The sequence below is a fragment of the Dreissena polymorpha genome, chromosome 2, assembly GCF_020536995.1.
Source record: "Dreissena polymorpha isolate Duluth1 chromosome 2, UMN_Dpol_1.0, whole genome shotgun sequence".
NCBI lineage: Eukaryota > Metazoa > Mollusca > Bivalvia > Myida > Dreissenidae > Dreissena > Dreissena polymorpha.
The window spans coordinates 152,858,054-152,874,506 of record NC_068356.1 but is presented as its reverse complement, the minus strand read 5'-3'; the positions used below and the strand labels follow the sequence as shown (position 1 = coordinate 152,874,506).

The 16,453-nt window shown below is 33.1% G+C and overlaps 1 protein-coding gene across 1 annotated transcript; it reads right to left on the bottom strand.

Moving 5' to 3' along the window:
* Positions 1 to 1,779: 1,779 nt before the first annotated feature.
* Positions 1,780 to 12,413, bottom strand: LOC127870206 (uncharacterized). The gene is made up of 7 exons (XM_052412861.1): positions 12,328 to 12,413; positions 9,030 to 9,418; positions 8,455 to 8,550; positions 3,887 to 4,125; positions 2,968 to 3,145; positions 2,580 to 2,692; positions 1,780 to 2,172 (listed from the first exon to the last, which is right to left on the bottom strand). The coding sequence occupies exons 1-7, from the start codon at positions 12,357 to 12,359 to the stop codon at positions 1,780 to 1,782; spliced, it is 1,440 nt and encodes a 479-aa protein (XP_052268821.1). The 5' UTR covers positions 12,360 to 12,413.
* Positions 12,414 to 16,453: the final 4,040 nt, after the last annotated feature.

The following is a 16,453-nucleotide window of genomic DNA, read 5'->3' as shown; positions in this document are numbered from 1 at the left end:
ATCATAGCAGGGGACATTGCTGACATCAATATGGATACTGTTTTCATTTTCTGTCGAGAAATGATATGACTTATTATCAAGATTATTTTATAGTACGGTAGCGTTCTCTTCACAAGTGAGATTTATTTGTACTGGTAAATTGCTCTTATACTCACCATTCGGACTCGACGATCGGCTCGAATAAAAATGTTAGTCGCTTAAAAGTACAAATTCATCATATTGAGCACGATTATTATTATTATTATTATTATTATTATTATTATTATTATTATTATTATTATTATTATTATTATTATTATTATAATTATTATTATTATATAGCTTTTAGAAACTTAAACCTTAAAAAAAATCCCATTGGAAAAAAAAATCCCATGGGACAAAAAAATCCCATGGGATTTTTTTATTATTTTTAAACACGATATAACGCGTTGAAATCGCGAGAAATGCTCATCATTTGTTAAAAGGTAGTGTTTCTGAAGGTTACATGAATAAATCTCTAAAAATCAGAAAAAAATCCCATGGGATTTTTTTTTCCCATAAAAAAATGGGATTTTTTTTCTATCAAAGTAAATTGAACGAAAATAAGCACAAATGCTTTAACAATGCTTAAAATCGATAACTAAGCACAAACGAACGTGTTTTATGTTTTTGAAAATCCCATGGGATTTTTTCTCCCATAAAAAAAGCTGGAGAAAAATCCCATGGGAGAAACCAAAATTCCCATGGGATAATGAAAAATCCCATGGGATATTACAAAAATCCCATGGGAACCCCAACTTTGCAAATAAAGTTCATAGTGAAGAAAACGCATTTAACAAGCAAAAATAACCAATTATTAATCACAAGTTAGACTTTTATCTTATACTTTATCACAAATAAGCAAACCTTCAAGAAAAAGGGTACTTAAGTTTGCGAAATTTCGGTTTCGCAAAGTTTTTCCGGTGGCCGTTAATGCACGTTTTTTCTACGGAGCACAGCGAGTGCCACGCTTTCAAAATGGGTAAAAGAAATCGATATACAAATGTATAAAAAGATTCGGTTTGCCAAAAGGAACACATTATTCAAAACGGTACAAGGACAGTAGTTGTTCAGGAAGGAAGAAAGAAAAAACCATGATACTTAGCTGTGTATTTCTATGTAAAACTATGATTTCTAGAGTCGTCTGCACAAAACTCATAGAATCGTGTTATTGATGAGCAATATCTCCTTTAATTACAATAAGTTCTACCCAGCCAAACCTATTTCTTTATATTTATTTACAATTTTATATGTCGTCTGCAATTTCTTTCAATTTGAGATGGTTTAAAATTTTCCATTTGGTTATAGCAAAATTGTAAAGCCCTTGAAATAGAATGGTTACTCTTATTATCTACCATACCTGGATTTTTAAAAATTAGTTCAGTTTAGAACTTTGTTAATGAAAATTATCCAAAAAATGCAGTTGAATAATAACTCATTTGTTGTTTTCTGACAATAATTTTATATGAAATGTTGCTAACTTGACCTTGAATATGTATATAGCTTTGTATTTATTCAACTTACGGTAGTGCATATCCTTCCTTACTTTAGATTGAGATTTTGTAAATTAGTGTAAAAATGTATTTGTTTTAAACAAAAATATGAATAAAGCAAAAAATATTGAATGTCAAAAATGTGTTTATGTTATTCTGTTCGTCTTTACCTTTAAAATGATATATAGTTTGACCATATTGTACCACATTGAATGAAAAAAAACCAAATCAAAGTTTTAATGAATTTTATCCCTCCCATGAACCTTAATTATGAATGATAAATATGCTGAGACCAATTACCTGAAACTGTTCTTATAATCCAGTGTTTGTATGACTTCTCATCTTCGCTGAAGCATGTAACCCAACGAATACATCTTGGCACATCTGAGATATTCACACCGCTGCGCAATACAAGCAGAACTCTCAGTTTGCCTTCATCAACATCGGCAGTCAGGCATTTCATGAGATTGAAAGAAAACACTCCGCATTTCAGTGATTCTTTTGATACAATAAATATTATCCAACCTGCTTGATTGTCACCTTTTGAGAGCAGGAGTCTTTCTGTTGTTTTCTCATGTCGAATATGATGTTTATTTAGCTCGTTTTCGATCTCTTCGCGAGAATCTTCATCAATATTAAAACATGATATGTAAACACTCATCTGGAAAATTTGAGAAGTAAATGAATAAGATTCAACAAATGTACATGTTGCTGTAATTACTAACCTTATGTTGTCATTAAACACAGACTATTGTAAAATATGTTTCACGTATGGATATTAAATTTAATTTAATCTAAATTTAAATATCGGATGAATATTTAAAATGAAAGGTGGGTATTTGTTTTAAGGGACAATAACTCACTATATATTTATTATTGGTATGTTTAAGAGAACGCGTTCTAATCCTCTCCATTTAATATATTTGAAGTTATTTATTGCCATACTATTGTCCGTACTTTGAATGTATAGAGCCGGGCATTAAACTGCTCCAGTACTATATTTGCATACACTATAGGGTATCGATTAATGTGCAGATGCTAGTAAACTTATTCTGTTTGATCACTTACCCTTTCAACATCGGAAAACACTCTAGCTCTAATTAGTTTAGTTTCTGCCCCAGTCTTCTTGGTAGTGTTTGCGGTCGCTGCCTTAAACAACGCGACAGGAATATCGTTTTCATCTGAAACATAAATTGCATTTTATCAGCAAAATAAATTTAACATAATTGCTATTGAAAACGTCAAAATAATTATGATAATAGATATTGTCTAATTAAGCTTATACCGAGACAATTATTCGATAGATGTCTCTGGAACATGTCCCCGTAAAACAATTTTCTTATAATTAAGCTATATGGATTGGGATTGCGGCATAAAGTATAACTATCTAGGCCTATATTTTTCTTACCTGCATGCCGAAATACATGTTCTGACATAATAAAGACACGTAAGATACCTTCACATGGGACGATTTCCAAGAAGTCACTCCATCCTTTCGCATCGATTATCTGCTGGTATGATTGACAGAACCGCTGGTGCTCGAGAGCGACATTTATTTTTCCAAGGTGCTGCTTTGCAAGATGTGATATTGCAGTGATCACAGTTGGTACCTGGGCACAAAAGTACATCTCGTTCTGAAAAACAGCAGACGATTAAATCAAGAGAAATCAAGATGTCAATCGACCATCGGACAAATTGTACGCACTTGTCTCGAATATTAACGGATTATTATACATAGTCCTTAATATGTCTTTTAATTTATTATATTTCTAACAGGATCGACACAAAACACAGAACAGTTCAACTATGATACCAATATAAATGTCAACGTTCACATAAATACATTATTTTATTATATCAGTAAACACGAGCATGTTAACAAAATCAATAACAAATGTCACGACCTCAGCCTCTTGTTAGGGATTTCATAGATTTCTTCACACACTTATATTCGTGTCTTCATGTGTTAACCCTTTTAGAGTTTGACAATATGGCTTAGATGTTAATACAGTTTGCAGCATATGTGTCAAAACATAATACGTGTAATTGTTACAATAAACGGTACCAAAATTACATCGAAGTCGCTGATGATTAAAATACACAAAACGTACTTTTAAAGCATACATCTCACTGGGTTGTGAAAACCATATTTACAATAACATAATATAATAAATGTGTCAGTATTCTAAAATCTTCGTAACACGTGTGGGCATTACGTATTTATATATTATACATGATACCAGTTAGCACAAACATGTTCACAATTCAAAAATGGAAAAACTGTTTAACTTGATTTAAAAAAAATGAGTTTTCTATTTGTGATCGGATTTTATTGTTTTAATCCGTAAAACATAGTTATGAAAGTATATACTTACGTTCGCGTGCTTTATCTGGTTGATTGTAACGACATAATCTCTGTCTTTACCCGCGTGTATTCTCTTAAACTTAAATATATCCGCATTCGAAATAACAATGTCTGCTGCTGAATTTGATGGAAGCTGCTGTGGGACAGTGCAGGTTTTCGGTACAGCCAGCAGAAATTTTCCAATCAGTAGTTTATTTTGTTCTCTGTAACCATTGCATTTCTCCGACCAATTCTTGTTCGTTGCAAACTCTTAAAAGGTAAATGCACACATAACGATGTAGTTCAATTAACAGTGTCATTATATTACCAATCGGCACGGGTATTCCGAATTTTGAAGGAACACACTTTTTAAAGAATATTAAGATAAATTCCATTTAAACAAAGTTGCACATATACACAAGATTAAGAACAAAATAATACGGTCAAAATTCCTTTATGTACGATCATATACACATTGAAGTTATTCAACTATATCATTTTGCTAAGATTCAAATAGAGTTAAAGAAAAGGTGATAGCATTCAATTATAGGCTAATATTTGCTATACAGGAACAACATACAAAGATCCATAATTCTGCACAAAAAAAACTTATTTAAGCTACAATTACATTCTTCAAGATCAACTTCACAAAAAGGCCATTCATTATCTAAAGTTTGAGATCCACCTAGTGAAAGAGGAGTTAACAACACAAGCGCAAAATGACCATATATTCTATAATTGTTAAATAGGCTTTACTTATGTAAAATAGTGCTGCTGCAAAAGTTCCGATTTTAACGATAATCAAAATATTGAGGTCATAAAAGATGGACACTTTTAACAAGACCCGCAAGGCAATAAAGGGCACTGAATAGTATTTAATCCAAAATGAAGACCTTATTCTGCCAAACCTCCACGCAGATAAATTAATTCCTTTACAAACAACTCCACATTGAGGTTATTTAACTGTAAAATCTAGATGGAAAATAATCAAATAATAAACAGGAGGCCAAAGCACAAGCTCAAGGGGACTATATATTTGATAGTGGAAACAAGAAAAAGCGCCACAATTTAGAAAAAACTCGTCACAGTAAAATGCCTTTCTTAACGATCATCAGAACAATAGTCATTTTATTCTGATAATATGACAACGATTCAACCAATAAGGACAATGCTAAATAACTGCCACTCAGTGAATTTTATTTCGTTATGTCAACCGCCCACCTTGTATAATTGTCAAAACAAATCAAATTATGCCGGTAGCTGCATGACAGTTGTAAACAGTTACAGATAGAAAGACTGAACCTGGAACGTGGACCAGAATTATTTACGAAATATTTAAATGTAAACTCGACATGATTTCATAGCACAACACAACTTAATTTAATCGTCATTATTGGCAGTTCAATTCATTTTAATTACTATAAATATTAATATAAGCAAGTTTTAGATGCAATTCGTAGCTAAATAAAGTTTTCTGTCTGATGAATGATGATAACAAAACTAACGACGGATCAAATAGATATAGTTTTGATAGAAAATGGGATTGACATTTGAGTTTATTAGCTGGACAGTTATGGGTTATTTCATTAAAACGACCAGCTATAACACAACATACCGGAGGCAAATTATGACGCATGCATCATAATACACCATGAGTAATTATTTCAAATCATTCATAATGCCCAATGCCTCATTATGACGCATACCTCATCGTGTTCCATTTTTTCTAACTGTAGCACGACTCATACTGACACGTGCCTTCTTATATCTAACGAATATGTATGTCTTACGACTAAGCGCCACTTTCCTTATCTAAAGAATCAGTATGTTTCATTGATCAGCGTCATATTCATGTAATATCCCATTTCTTATCGCATGCTTCATAATGACCCATGAATATAAATTTCCAATCAATAATAATGTCTTATTTCTCATAATGACACATACATTATACTTTAATATTACGCATAAAGTCATATAACTCATAATGACACATTCCTTTTAACTAGAGATGCAATATGTTCTGCTCTCCTACCTCGGAGGAAATAAAAGTATATATATATTTATTCGGACATTAACCGATAAACATATCACTATAATTAATTTATTAACCGGTGTTCTAAACATCATCTAAATGTGTGAATGTTCAAAATGTTCCTAGCATGTGACACAACACGAACATGAACTGCCTTTAAGAAATTTGGTCATATTTGATTGATAACGTTGGTATTAAGCGGCCATATCATGTTTGTGACATTAATGTATAATTGATAAAATAACTTGTGTAATACTATTTTGAATGTTCGTTAAGCTTTGACTGTAATTGTCAAGTGAAAACGCAAATAGATAAAAAAAATAACGGAAACAGTATAAATTTAAATTATTGTTTTCGGGGGGGGGGGGCGGTCGCTAACGTTTCGATCGTATCGCTTACCGCAATTTTGGTAAGTTTGTCGTTTTTTCCGTTGCTTTTTATGTTTAAAGTTCATTTGCTGTAATCATCTTGGTGTTTCCTTCCAATACAGGTCATCGTGAAGTACTGTTTTGTAATTAAATTACTTTAAACAATGGATTTATAATGAATTAAATATTGTGTCATACGGTAGTTGTGTCATAGGGAAGACTAAAATTACTAATGAAAATAGTAAATGGTTATAAAGCAAAAATGACTTCAACAGGATAAGATTTTTGCAAATAAAGATTAAGTTGATACAATTTATATTTTGAAACACTTTGGAGATCACAATGTCTCGAAGATTGGTTAACAAAACATCAGATACGCAGACCAGTATCAAGTAAGCAGACCAAAGTCTCTATAGATTATTGAGTCATTCAGTTCTGGGTGTAATACAGTGTTGTTTTGTTCTTTTATGATTGTTATCGCAAGTTAACTATACGTATCAATTACCGCTTATAGACTCCGCTCCACACAGATCACCGGTTTAATTTGTTCCGCAACTAATACATAACGAGTACTGCCAATTAACAACCGATCATCTATGTTTGCGACAGCTAATGTACTGGCCTATGGTAGTTTTACGTTGCTCATTGACATAGTATCAATACCCGTCGTCGGCATGGAATGTCGTTTGAAGTTGGCAAAAGCGTTATAGGAAGTAAGTATATTGCTAAACATGAAATGTTGGAAATTTATTCCATGGAAAATGCAGTTAATTTTAATAAAGCACTTTTCAAGTTAACCTATGCTAAACATGTGTAACCTGTTAACCAAACGTTCACTAGGTTAAACGGTTGACATGTTGCATCTCTACTTATAATGTCCCACGATTCCTTATGTTTCACGCATCATGGTGTCATATTCATTATAATGACCCTTGCATCGTATAGTCGAAGACGAATTATTCACCATGCATCAGAATGTCGTATTACAAACAATGTCCTATGACTCATAGTTGATCATGTCTTATAATGTCCTATGACTCATAGTTTATCATGCCTTATTATGTCACCTGAAGCATAGTTGATCATGCCTTTATCACATGACTCATAATGTTTCATGCGTTATAATGGAACACGACTCATAGTTTACCATGATCAACTACTCATAGTTTATCAAGCTTTATAATGTAACATAAATAAAAGTTAATCATGCCTTATAATGTCAAATGTCTCATAGTTTATCATGCCTTATAATGTCAAATGACTCAAAGTTAATCATGCCTTATAATGGCATATGACTCATAGTTTATCATGCCTTATAATGTCACATAACTGATAGTTTATAATCTCAAATGACTCATAGTTTATCATGCCTAATAATGTCAAATGAATCATAGAGTATCGTGTCTTATAATTACACACGAATCATAGTTTGCCATGACTTTTAAGTTTCATTACTCATATTGCCCCATGTGAGGACAGTGGTCTGGTGGTAGAATGCTGGTCTAGGGATCCGAAGGTCCCTGGTTCGAATCCCACACAGGGATTTTAGCAAAATATTAAAACCACGCTTGCTCTTCTCCACCCACGTGTATAAATAGGTACCTGTGAGGGAAATAAATAAATGTGCCGTGGCTGCCTTGTGCGCCATATGTGAACGGACGACTTACATCTCAGTGATATTGGGGTTAAAGTCGAAATCGGCTGAAGATGCGTTATCGAAGCAGACTATAAACCGCACCTTTAACCTTTAACCCCATGGATATATTTTATAAAGCCCCTTAATTTGACATTGGTTAGAGTACCCAAGGACTGAAAAGCATTCATACCGCATTATGCGCAATAAAACACCATACAAGTTGACTCAAAATGTCTAGTTAGCCTTCTGCAACAAGCGGTGGGTTATTGGCAAATCTAGTAAATTGACTTTGTAATATATTTAATGTTAAAGAATATGTAAGACTTGGAGATTAAACAACATTTAGTCAAATCGCAATCTTGAACAGGTAATTTTTTTAAACAGTGATAGTGTAGACATATGACAGACATGGAAATTGTGACTCTTATCCATTTCCAAATTTAATATTCGAATGGTGGTTGTTTGTAATCGAAATACTTGTCATTCGAAAATGTATACTTAACATATAAACTATGTACTAAATGAGTATGTACACAATGCATGGGGAAAAACGAGTTTACCTTCAGCAACATAGCACATGTAACCGGATAAATGGGAATGGACTAAGCCAAGATGCAAGTTTCCCGCTGGTAATTCTTCGTCCAAACACACCGGAGCTGGAACAATAATATTATATTCGGTCAGACCGCAAACACAATTACCATCTGTTATTAAATTATATTCAATGGTCAGACCAAATACAAAATTAAATCTATTTTTAAGTATTATTTAATAAGAATACTATTAGGATAAAAAAAAAAGAGTTTTGTTTACAATTTCTAACAAATGGAAGGGTGAAAGCAAACATATGTGAAATTGGCAAAAATATATATGTATTGCCAATTTCAAAATAATAACATTAGCAGCATTACACAATATGTTATATTTTAATGCGTTCAGTCAATTTATAGTTATGTATATTGAAGACATAGTTGATTTCATCACAAAATGTTCATTTAATGTTAAAAACAAGAATCAATCGTTAGGCTGTATTTATGTTATAAAACATTTACAAAGTTTACTTTAAGCAACTTGACATCGGGAACTTTTGCTCATTCTTTTAAACATTAGGTATGAATTGAAAGGTCATACTTACTTTGCAGTTGTTTGAGAAGCCTGTCATATCCCTGCCATTCATTGAGGTCGACAAACGTCTTGGGCGTCAACGACAGCAATCCGGTTTTCAGAAATCCAACATCTTCACGTCGATTTCCTTTGTATGCGACCAAAAGTCTCATGCGATTTTCCACAATAATGTTTTCTAATGCAGACAAAACTGCAAATGTGAACCATCCTTTTGAAGCAGATTGATCTGTTATTAGAATTATTATTCTGTCATTATGATTAATTGAATTGTGAATAGTTTTTATAACTTCGGTTCCAGGTATCCTTATTTCGTCGTCAGTTTGACATGTGTAGCCATTCTTTTCAATAAAGAACCTCAATTGTTTTGCCTCACTTTTAGACGTTTCGTTGTCGTCTCCACTGTCATAAAATATAATCACTTTGGCGTTATTTTCACCGTGCGCCATGATTACACACACATGACTAACAAATAGATTTAAATGTCAGGAGCATATATATTGAAATCAATTTATATTAGAAATACTCCAGATTTAAATTCAATATCAATAATCCTTATATCCAGTCCGAATCACAATACCAATGTATTAAATTTCGATGTTATTTGATTAAAATCAGTCATTGTGACAAATATGAAATCGAAACCAAAAGTACTTTTATTACGTTCCTAGTTACTATTAAAACAAACATACGGCTACACACCACAGATCGATACATTATAGACACCGCCTGAATGATTTTTGTAAGCTTAACATAGGTAAGCTTAACAGTTTAGACAATTGCGTTACGAAAATACAAATATATATCATGTAACTGTTTCACATTGTTAAATAAGTGATTGAACAAATAATTCAAATTTTAAAGCGCTTTGCAATACACATTTTAACTAATTAAATATACTCGCTAATATGATCTCATCATCATCATCAACAAAAACAACAAAGTCATCATCATTATCATAAGCATCATCATTGTCGTCGTCAACAAGAACAACGTCATCTTCATCATCATCATAATCAACAACAACAGCACAACATCATCATCATCATCATCGTAGTCGTCGTCGTCGTCGTCGTTATCATCATCATCATCATTATCATCGTCATCGTTATCATAATCATCATCATCATCATTATCATCATCATCATCATCATCATCATCATCATCATCATCATCATCATCATCATCATCATCATCATCATAATCATCATCATCATCATCATCATCATCATCATCATCATCATCATCATCATCATCATCATCATCATCATCATCATCACCATCATCATCATAATCATCATCGTCTTCGTCGTCATCATCATCATCATCATCATCATCATCATCATCATCATCATCATCATCATCATCATCATCATCATCATTATCATCATCATCATCATCATCATCATCATCATCATGTTCATCATCATCATGATCATCATCATCATCATCATCATCATCACCACCACCATCATCATCATCATCATCATTATCATCATCATCATCATCATCATCATCATTATCATCATCATCATCATCATCATCAAAATCAACAACATCATCATCCATACCATTATCATCTTCTTCGTAATCTTCTTCTTTCTTTTTCTCTTATGTTATATGATTATAAGCAACATCATCATCATCATCATCGTTATTATCATAATAATAATAAAAATCATAATCCTTATTATTATAATCAACATAAAAATAAATAGAGGATATTTGTTCATGTCAGTGTAAGATTTTTAGTTATTTCGTGAGTGATCATAGAAAATATATTTTCACGAGACTCAGTGGCGCAGGAACACATTTTCTGTTTCTATTATGTCCTTTTTTCAAGAAAATAATTAATAGCTAATTCCCTTTCGCTGAAAAGTTACCCTTTCTCCCGTGGCGTGCCTCAATTCATTTCAATACATAACATGACGTCATCATACCATCAAAATGCTCCGGTTAAACTCTTTTACAATGTAAATAAATGGTGAAAAAAGCATAAAATAAAAAAAAATGTGTTGGATTCGATGGAATATCGTTTTTAATTCACTCAAGGTCATAATATATATATCTTGAAGTAAATCTTGATATGCTAATCTAAAAATAGAAAAAAGTAGTGATAATAATAATTTGTTTATTTTTACTGCTGTTATTTCACTGCAGAAATTTCATATTTTATCATTAGGTATAAAAGAATTAATGCTTGTTCTAATTCAACTAGTAATGGTAACATTTGGAAAATAATATACTTTAACAGTATATTTTAGAGGCGAACTATGACCATCTTTAGTAAAGAGGTTTTCATTGATTGAATCATCTTATCGCACGCATATACACTATAGGAAATTATATTTAAAAATAGTCCTGTTTGCTTTATAAAGGTAATCTTTTCTTCAAATACCAACGGTTGAGAATTAAATACATGTCTTTCCGCCTAAACTGGATTTTTGCTAAGAAGAAACTTTATTTAAACAGAAAATATCATAAAAGCGGAAAGTTTCGTCATTACTTAGCCTGTGCGGACTGCATAGGCTAATCTGTGACGACACTTTACGCACATGCATTAAACTCATTTTTCCTGAGCATGGCCCATATATATGTTGTCGTATGTTTGCTTGTGTTTGCTCTTATGAAGCCACTTAGTCTTGAATAATTCGCAAAGTTAGCCCCACGTCATTATGAGTATTGCTGTTTAAATTTGCTCAACTGCTAGTGTCGCTCTGGTGTGTAATATATAGAGAATAATGGGTTAATGTATGTAAAGATCTTTGTGTTACATATCAGATGAGGCTTAGAATAAAAAGAGAGCGAGGATGCTGTTTTCTGTTAATCATACCGCTACGTTCCTATTTCAAAAGAAACACTCATAAAACATGCTGCAACGTTGCAGTTTGAGCCGGAATAAAAATGATGTTTGATGTGTTTTGTGTTAATTATTACCTCATGTGCTTAATAATTGTGAAATATGTACTGTGCGATTTTTGTTGTGTTTTATTTCTAAAATATATTAATTCTAGGTATCAAACTGTTTGTTTGTGTAGAATCGAATTATATTGTACCAGAATTGATGATTTGTATAGTTAGTTCCAGGTAAAATGGTCTCCCCCCAATAAATAAATATATCAGGCATCGTTATATCAGACATTAATGTAATGGTATGATAAATAATTTAAGCTTATTACAAAAAAACTTTTGCAAATGTCCCTTTATTCAAAATGCGCAAATTTGAATTCCTAAACTTAATTAATGATCATATGTGAAGATTTTTCAAACTTAAGCTGTGATAAATAACATACTAAAGAAAGTTAACTTACATGATTCCGTTATAAAAATCAATACGACTCATTTTTATAAATTCAAACGGTGTATTAACCTAATCAAATTGTCTTGTTCATTTAAGAATTTACCACCAAATAAATAAAGAATGCGTAGTCACTCGCTTGGGTATTTTATTGGAAATTCCAACAGCTCAACACTGAAACGCGCATGCTCTGTTATATAATGGTATACAGTCGCAATCCAAACATGTGACAGTGATGCATATTTATTTTCCTGTGCTGCAAGAAGCGGCCTAGTTAGCTCACTCGGTAGTGCAAGTTTTTTACAGCGGGGTTGTCATCTTCGACATATTAAATACTGCTAAAACTGATTTCACCCACGAAACGGCGTCGGAATGGTGTCAATGAGACTAAGGAATTCAATGCATTTGTCCTTAGATAGATGAGCCTCGCTATGGGAAAACCCGGGTTATCCCAGAGTTAACACTATATGCATATAGGTTGCACTACACATTGCGGGGATATCTGGATCAAAAGCATATTGCATTTATAAGTTTGCATTACATAAAAAGCGATTATTTTATTAAATGTACCACACCAACCATACAGTTCGTGTTTATGTCATGCATTTCATATATTAGTAGTTAGGTTACGGCAAAGTTTTTTTGAATTGTTTGAATTACAAACATACAGGACAAAAACGTCACGAGGTAATATGATAATGTCGTCAGGAGGACATTTTAGTCCATCCAATAAATGCCAAAATTAAACAATGCACTTAATGTTGCTTTATAATGATTTACCAAAATTAATACAACAACTGTGTAGTAAATAAACAATTAAAATCTGGTTTAAGCTTAATCTCAAATTAATTATATTAAAAATTATGTAATCGTTTTTTGTCATAATGCATTTTGTAATTTAGATCGTAACAATAATAATTTATATTCAATGTTTATGATAATCGTCACCTCGGTCAGCTAGCAAATACAAAATGTTCGCAAGAACAAGATAACAATGTAAGGTCTATTTTACGATGTGCGATGCTTTTAAAAGAGATCAGAGCTATGTATATACTATAAACACATATTCAGCCGCTGCACTACTATTTAGAGAGCCCCGTTCTAAAATGCTAAACAATAATCCCCCGCTAAAAGTCTACATATAAGCCAATTGCTATTTTACGACGGAAATAGTCTCGCTTAACAATACTGTGGATATGCCCAAAGGTACAATGTTCCACATGCCACAATACTACCTAAACAATCCCGCGCTACAATACCGTAATTACTCTATGTTTTCGGACACTTAAACATTTTTTTTTCGCGTCCGAAAACTAAGATACGAAAAATATTCACAAAATACAGGTGTCCGAAAACTTAGAGTCGAAAATTGAAGCGTCCGAATGTAGCGTCAATTGTATCAACGACTACCGGTAATAGCACGTGCTTGTAAAATACCATGCAGTATAGTATACATTACATTAATATATGTTTGCACTGCATTTTAAATAATTTTAAGCACGTGCTTAATTTATTTTACAGAAAGTGACTACATTGTACAAGGTTGTACTTTGACCATTGAGTTCAAAGATAAGCATGTGATGCACCGACTAGTATGAACCTGTAATTAACGCAATAAAAAAGCAACTATGAATTATTTGTTTATTCATTTCCGATAGTTGTTGTCTATTGAAATTATATGGAACAAAGATATTTACCCGGTAACATTAAACATGCTGCTTTCTTAATACGGCATCGATTCAAATGCTATCGGGCGAATCCATTGTTTAATACCGGTTTACAAGTTTATTTACCCAATAACGCAAATGTAATGGTCCGTTGCCCTCAGGCATGCACCTGCCTGGTTTTATGATGTTAATCTGGTTGTAAAACCCCATGATCAAAGTGTCATTAGATATCGAAAACAGAACCGAAATTTGGTAAAATAGCGCTGTAAAATATACTGTCCGAAAACTTAGAGACACTAATTATGGACGAAAACTCGTGTGTCCGAAAATTAAGAGTCACGAAAAATAAATATTTTTGCTAAAAAAGGGGTGTCCGAAAACTTAGAGTGTCCGAAAAACATCGAGTTATAACGGTATTACCTAGATAGTTGAGCGTTGCAATGGCTGCAATACAACAGAAAGAGCCCCGCGCTACAGTACTATAGAAAGGTCAAGCTCTAAAATAGTACATATTGCGCTAAAATACTATAGAAAGGGTCCCGTGCTACAACACTACATACAGAGCCTCGCGCTACAATATTAAAGAAACAAAGCTCGCGATACAATATTATAGAAAGCGTCCCGCCCTACAATATTATAGAAAGATACCAGCGCTACAATATTATATAAATAGCCCCGCCCTTCAATATTATATAATAAGTCCTGCGCTACAATAATACAGAAAGAGTCCCGCGCTACAGTACTACAGAGAGAGCTGCAATCCACAATGTTATTGAAGAGCCCCGCGTTAAAATACTACAGAAAGCGTCCCGTTCTACAATATTAGACACAGTGGTCCACACAACAAAACTATAGAAAGAATCAAGCGCAACCATTCTATATGAACAGACAGGCTCTTAAATGCTATGGTAATGTCTACGGGCTACAGCATTAAAGAAACAAACCCCGTGCTACTCTATTATTTATAAAAAGAATTCGGCCCCACAATATTATATAAGAGGCACGCTCTACAATTATACAGAAAGAGCATCGCGCTACAATAATAAAGAAACAAGCCCAGCGCTTCAATATTATAGACAGAGCCCCGCAATACAATAATATAGAAAGAGCCCCGTGCTAAAATACTACAGAAAGATTCCCGCGCTTTACCATTATAAAAACTATTATAAAAAGAGCCGCCCCCCTTACAATATTATAGAAAGAGCCCTGCGCTACAATACTTCATTCATAGTCTCGTGCTTCAATGCTACAGAAAGAGTCCCACGCTTCAATACCACAGCAAGAGCCCCGCGATACAATACTGCAGACAGTTCTTCATGCAACAATACTATAAAAATAGCCCAGCGCTACAATAATACGAACAGAGCCCCAAGATTCAATACCATATAAAGATCAAAGCGCTAAAAAACTAAATTGAGAATCCCGCCACAATGCTAAAGAAGATATCTCGCGTTATAGTACTATATAAAGAGCCCCGCGCTACTCGCCTATGGAAATAATTCTGCGCTACAATACAATAGAAAACGTTTCAAACTTCAATTCTATATAAATAATCACGTACTACACTTCATTAGAAAGAATCCAGCGCTACAATTTTAAGATTTACTCTACAATACTACAGAAAAAGCTCCACGCTGAAACACTTTAGAAAAAATGAACCTAGACGCTACAATACTACAGACAGAATCCAGCGCTACAATACTACAGAAAGAATCCAGCGCTACAATGTTACAGAAAGAGTCCCGCGCCACAAAATTATAGAAAAAGACGCTTCCTACAATACTATAGAAAGAGTCCAGCGCTACAATTCTACAAAAAGAGCCCCGCGCTACAATAATTATTATAGAAAAAGCCGCTACTTAAAATAATATAGAAGGAGTTCCTGTCTACAATGCTACAGACAGAGCCCTACGATATAATACTGCAGAACGAACCTATTGCTACATTATTACATAAAGAAGCGCGCGCTACAATATTATCAAATAGCACCGCGCTACAATACAATTGAAACAGCCCTACGCCACAATACTATAGAAATAACCACGCGCTTGAATGTTATCAAAATAGTCTGCTCTAAATTACCATAGAAAGAGCACCGACTTACAAATAAAACTCATTTAAAATCGGTGACTAGATCCATAAGAGATGCAGTTTCTTAAAATGATAAAGGCCTATTGTTGAAAGACAACACGCTTAATTCAAACCAATATTTAAAAACATATGACGATTGGAATATTGAACCTCTGGGAAATGATATCGTGAAATTTTATCAAACACTTTGTCGAAGTTACAACGCGTAAACAGGTAAACGATAGCCACTGCACTTACACGTTATAATTTCCATCAGGTCTCGAATAATTGTCAGTATGTAGCGTTTTATATACGATGCACATATGTGTGCATTTTTTCCATGCTTTAACGTTTAAACATAGTTTACAGTAAAACACGGACAAATAACTATAAGTAAATAAA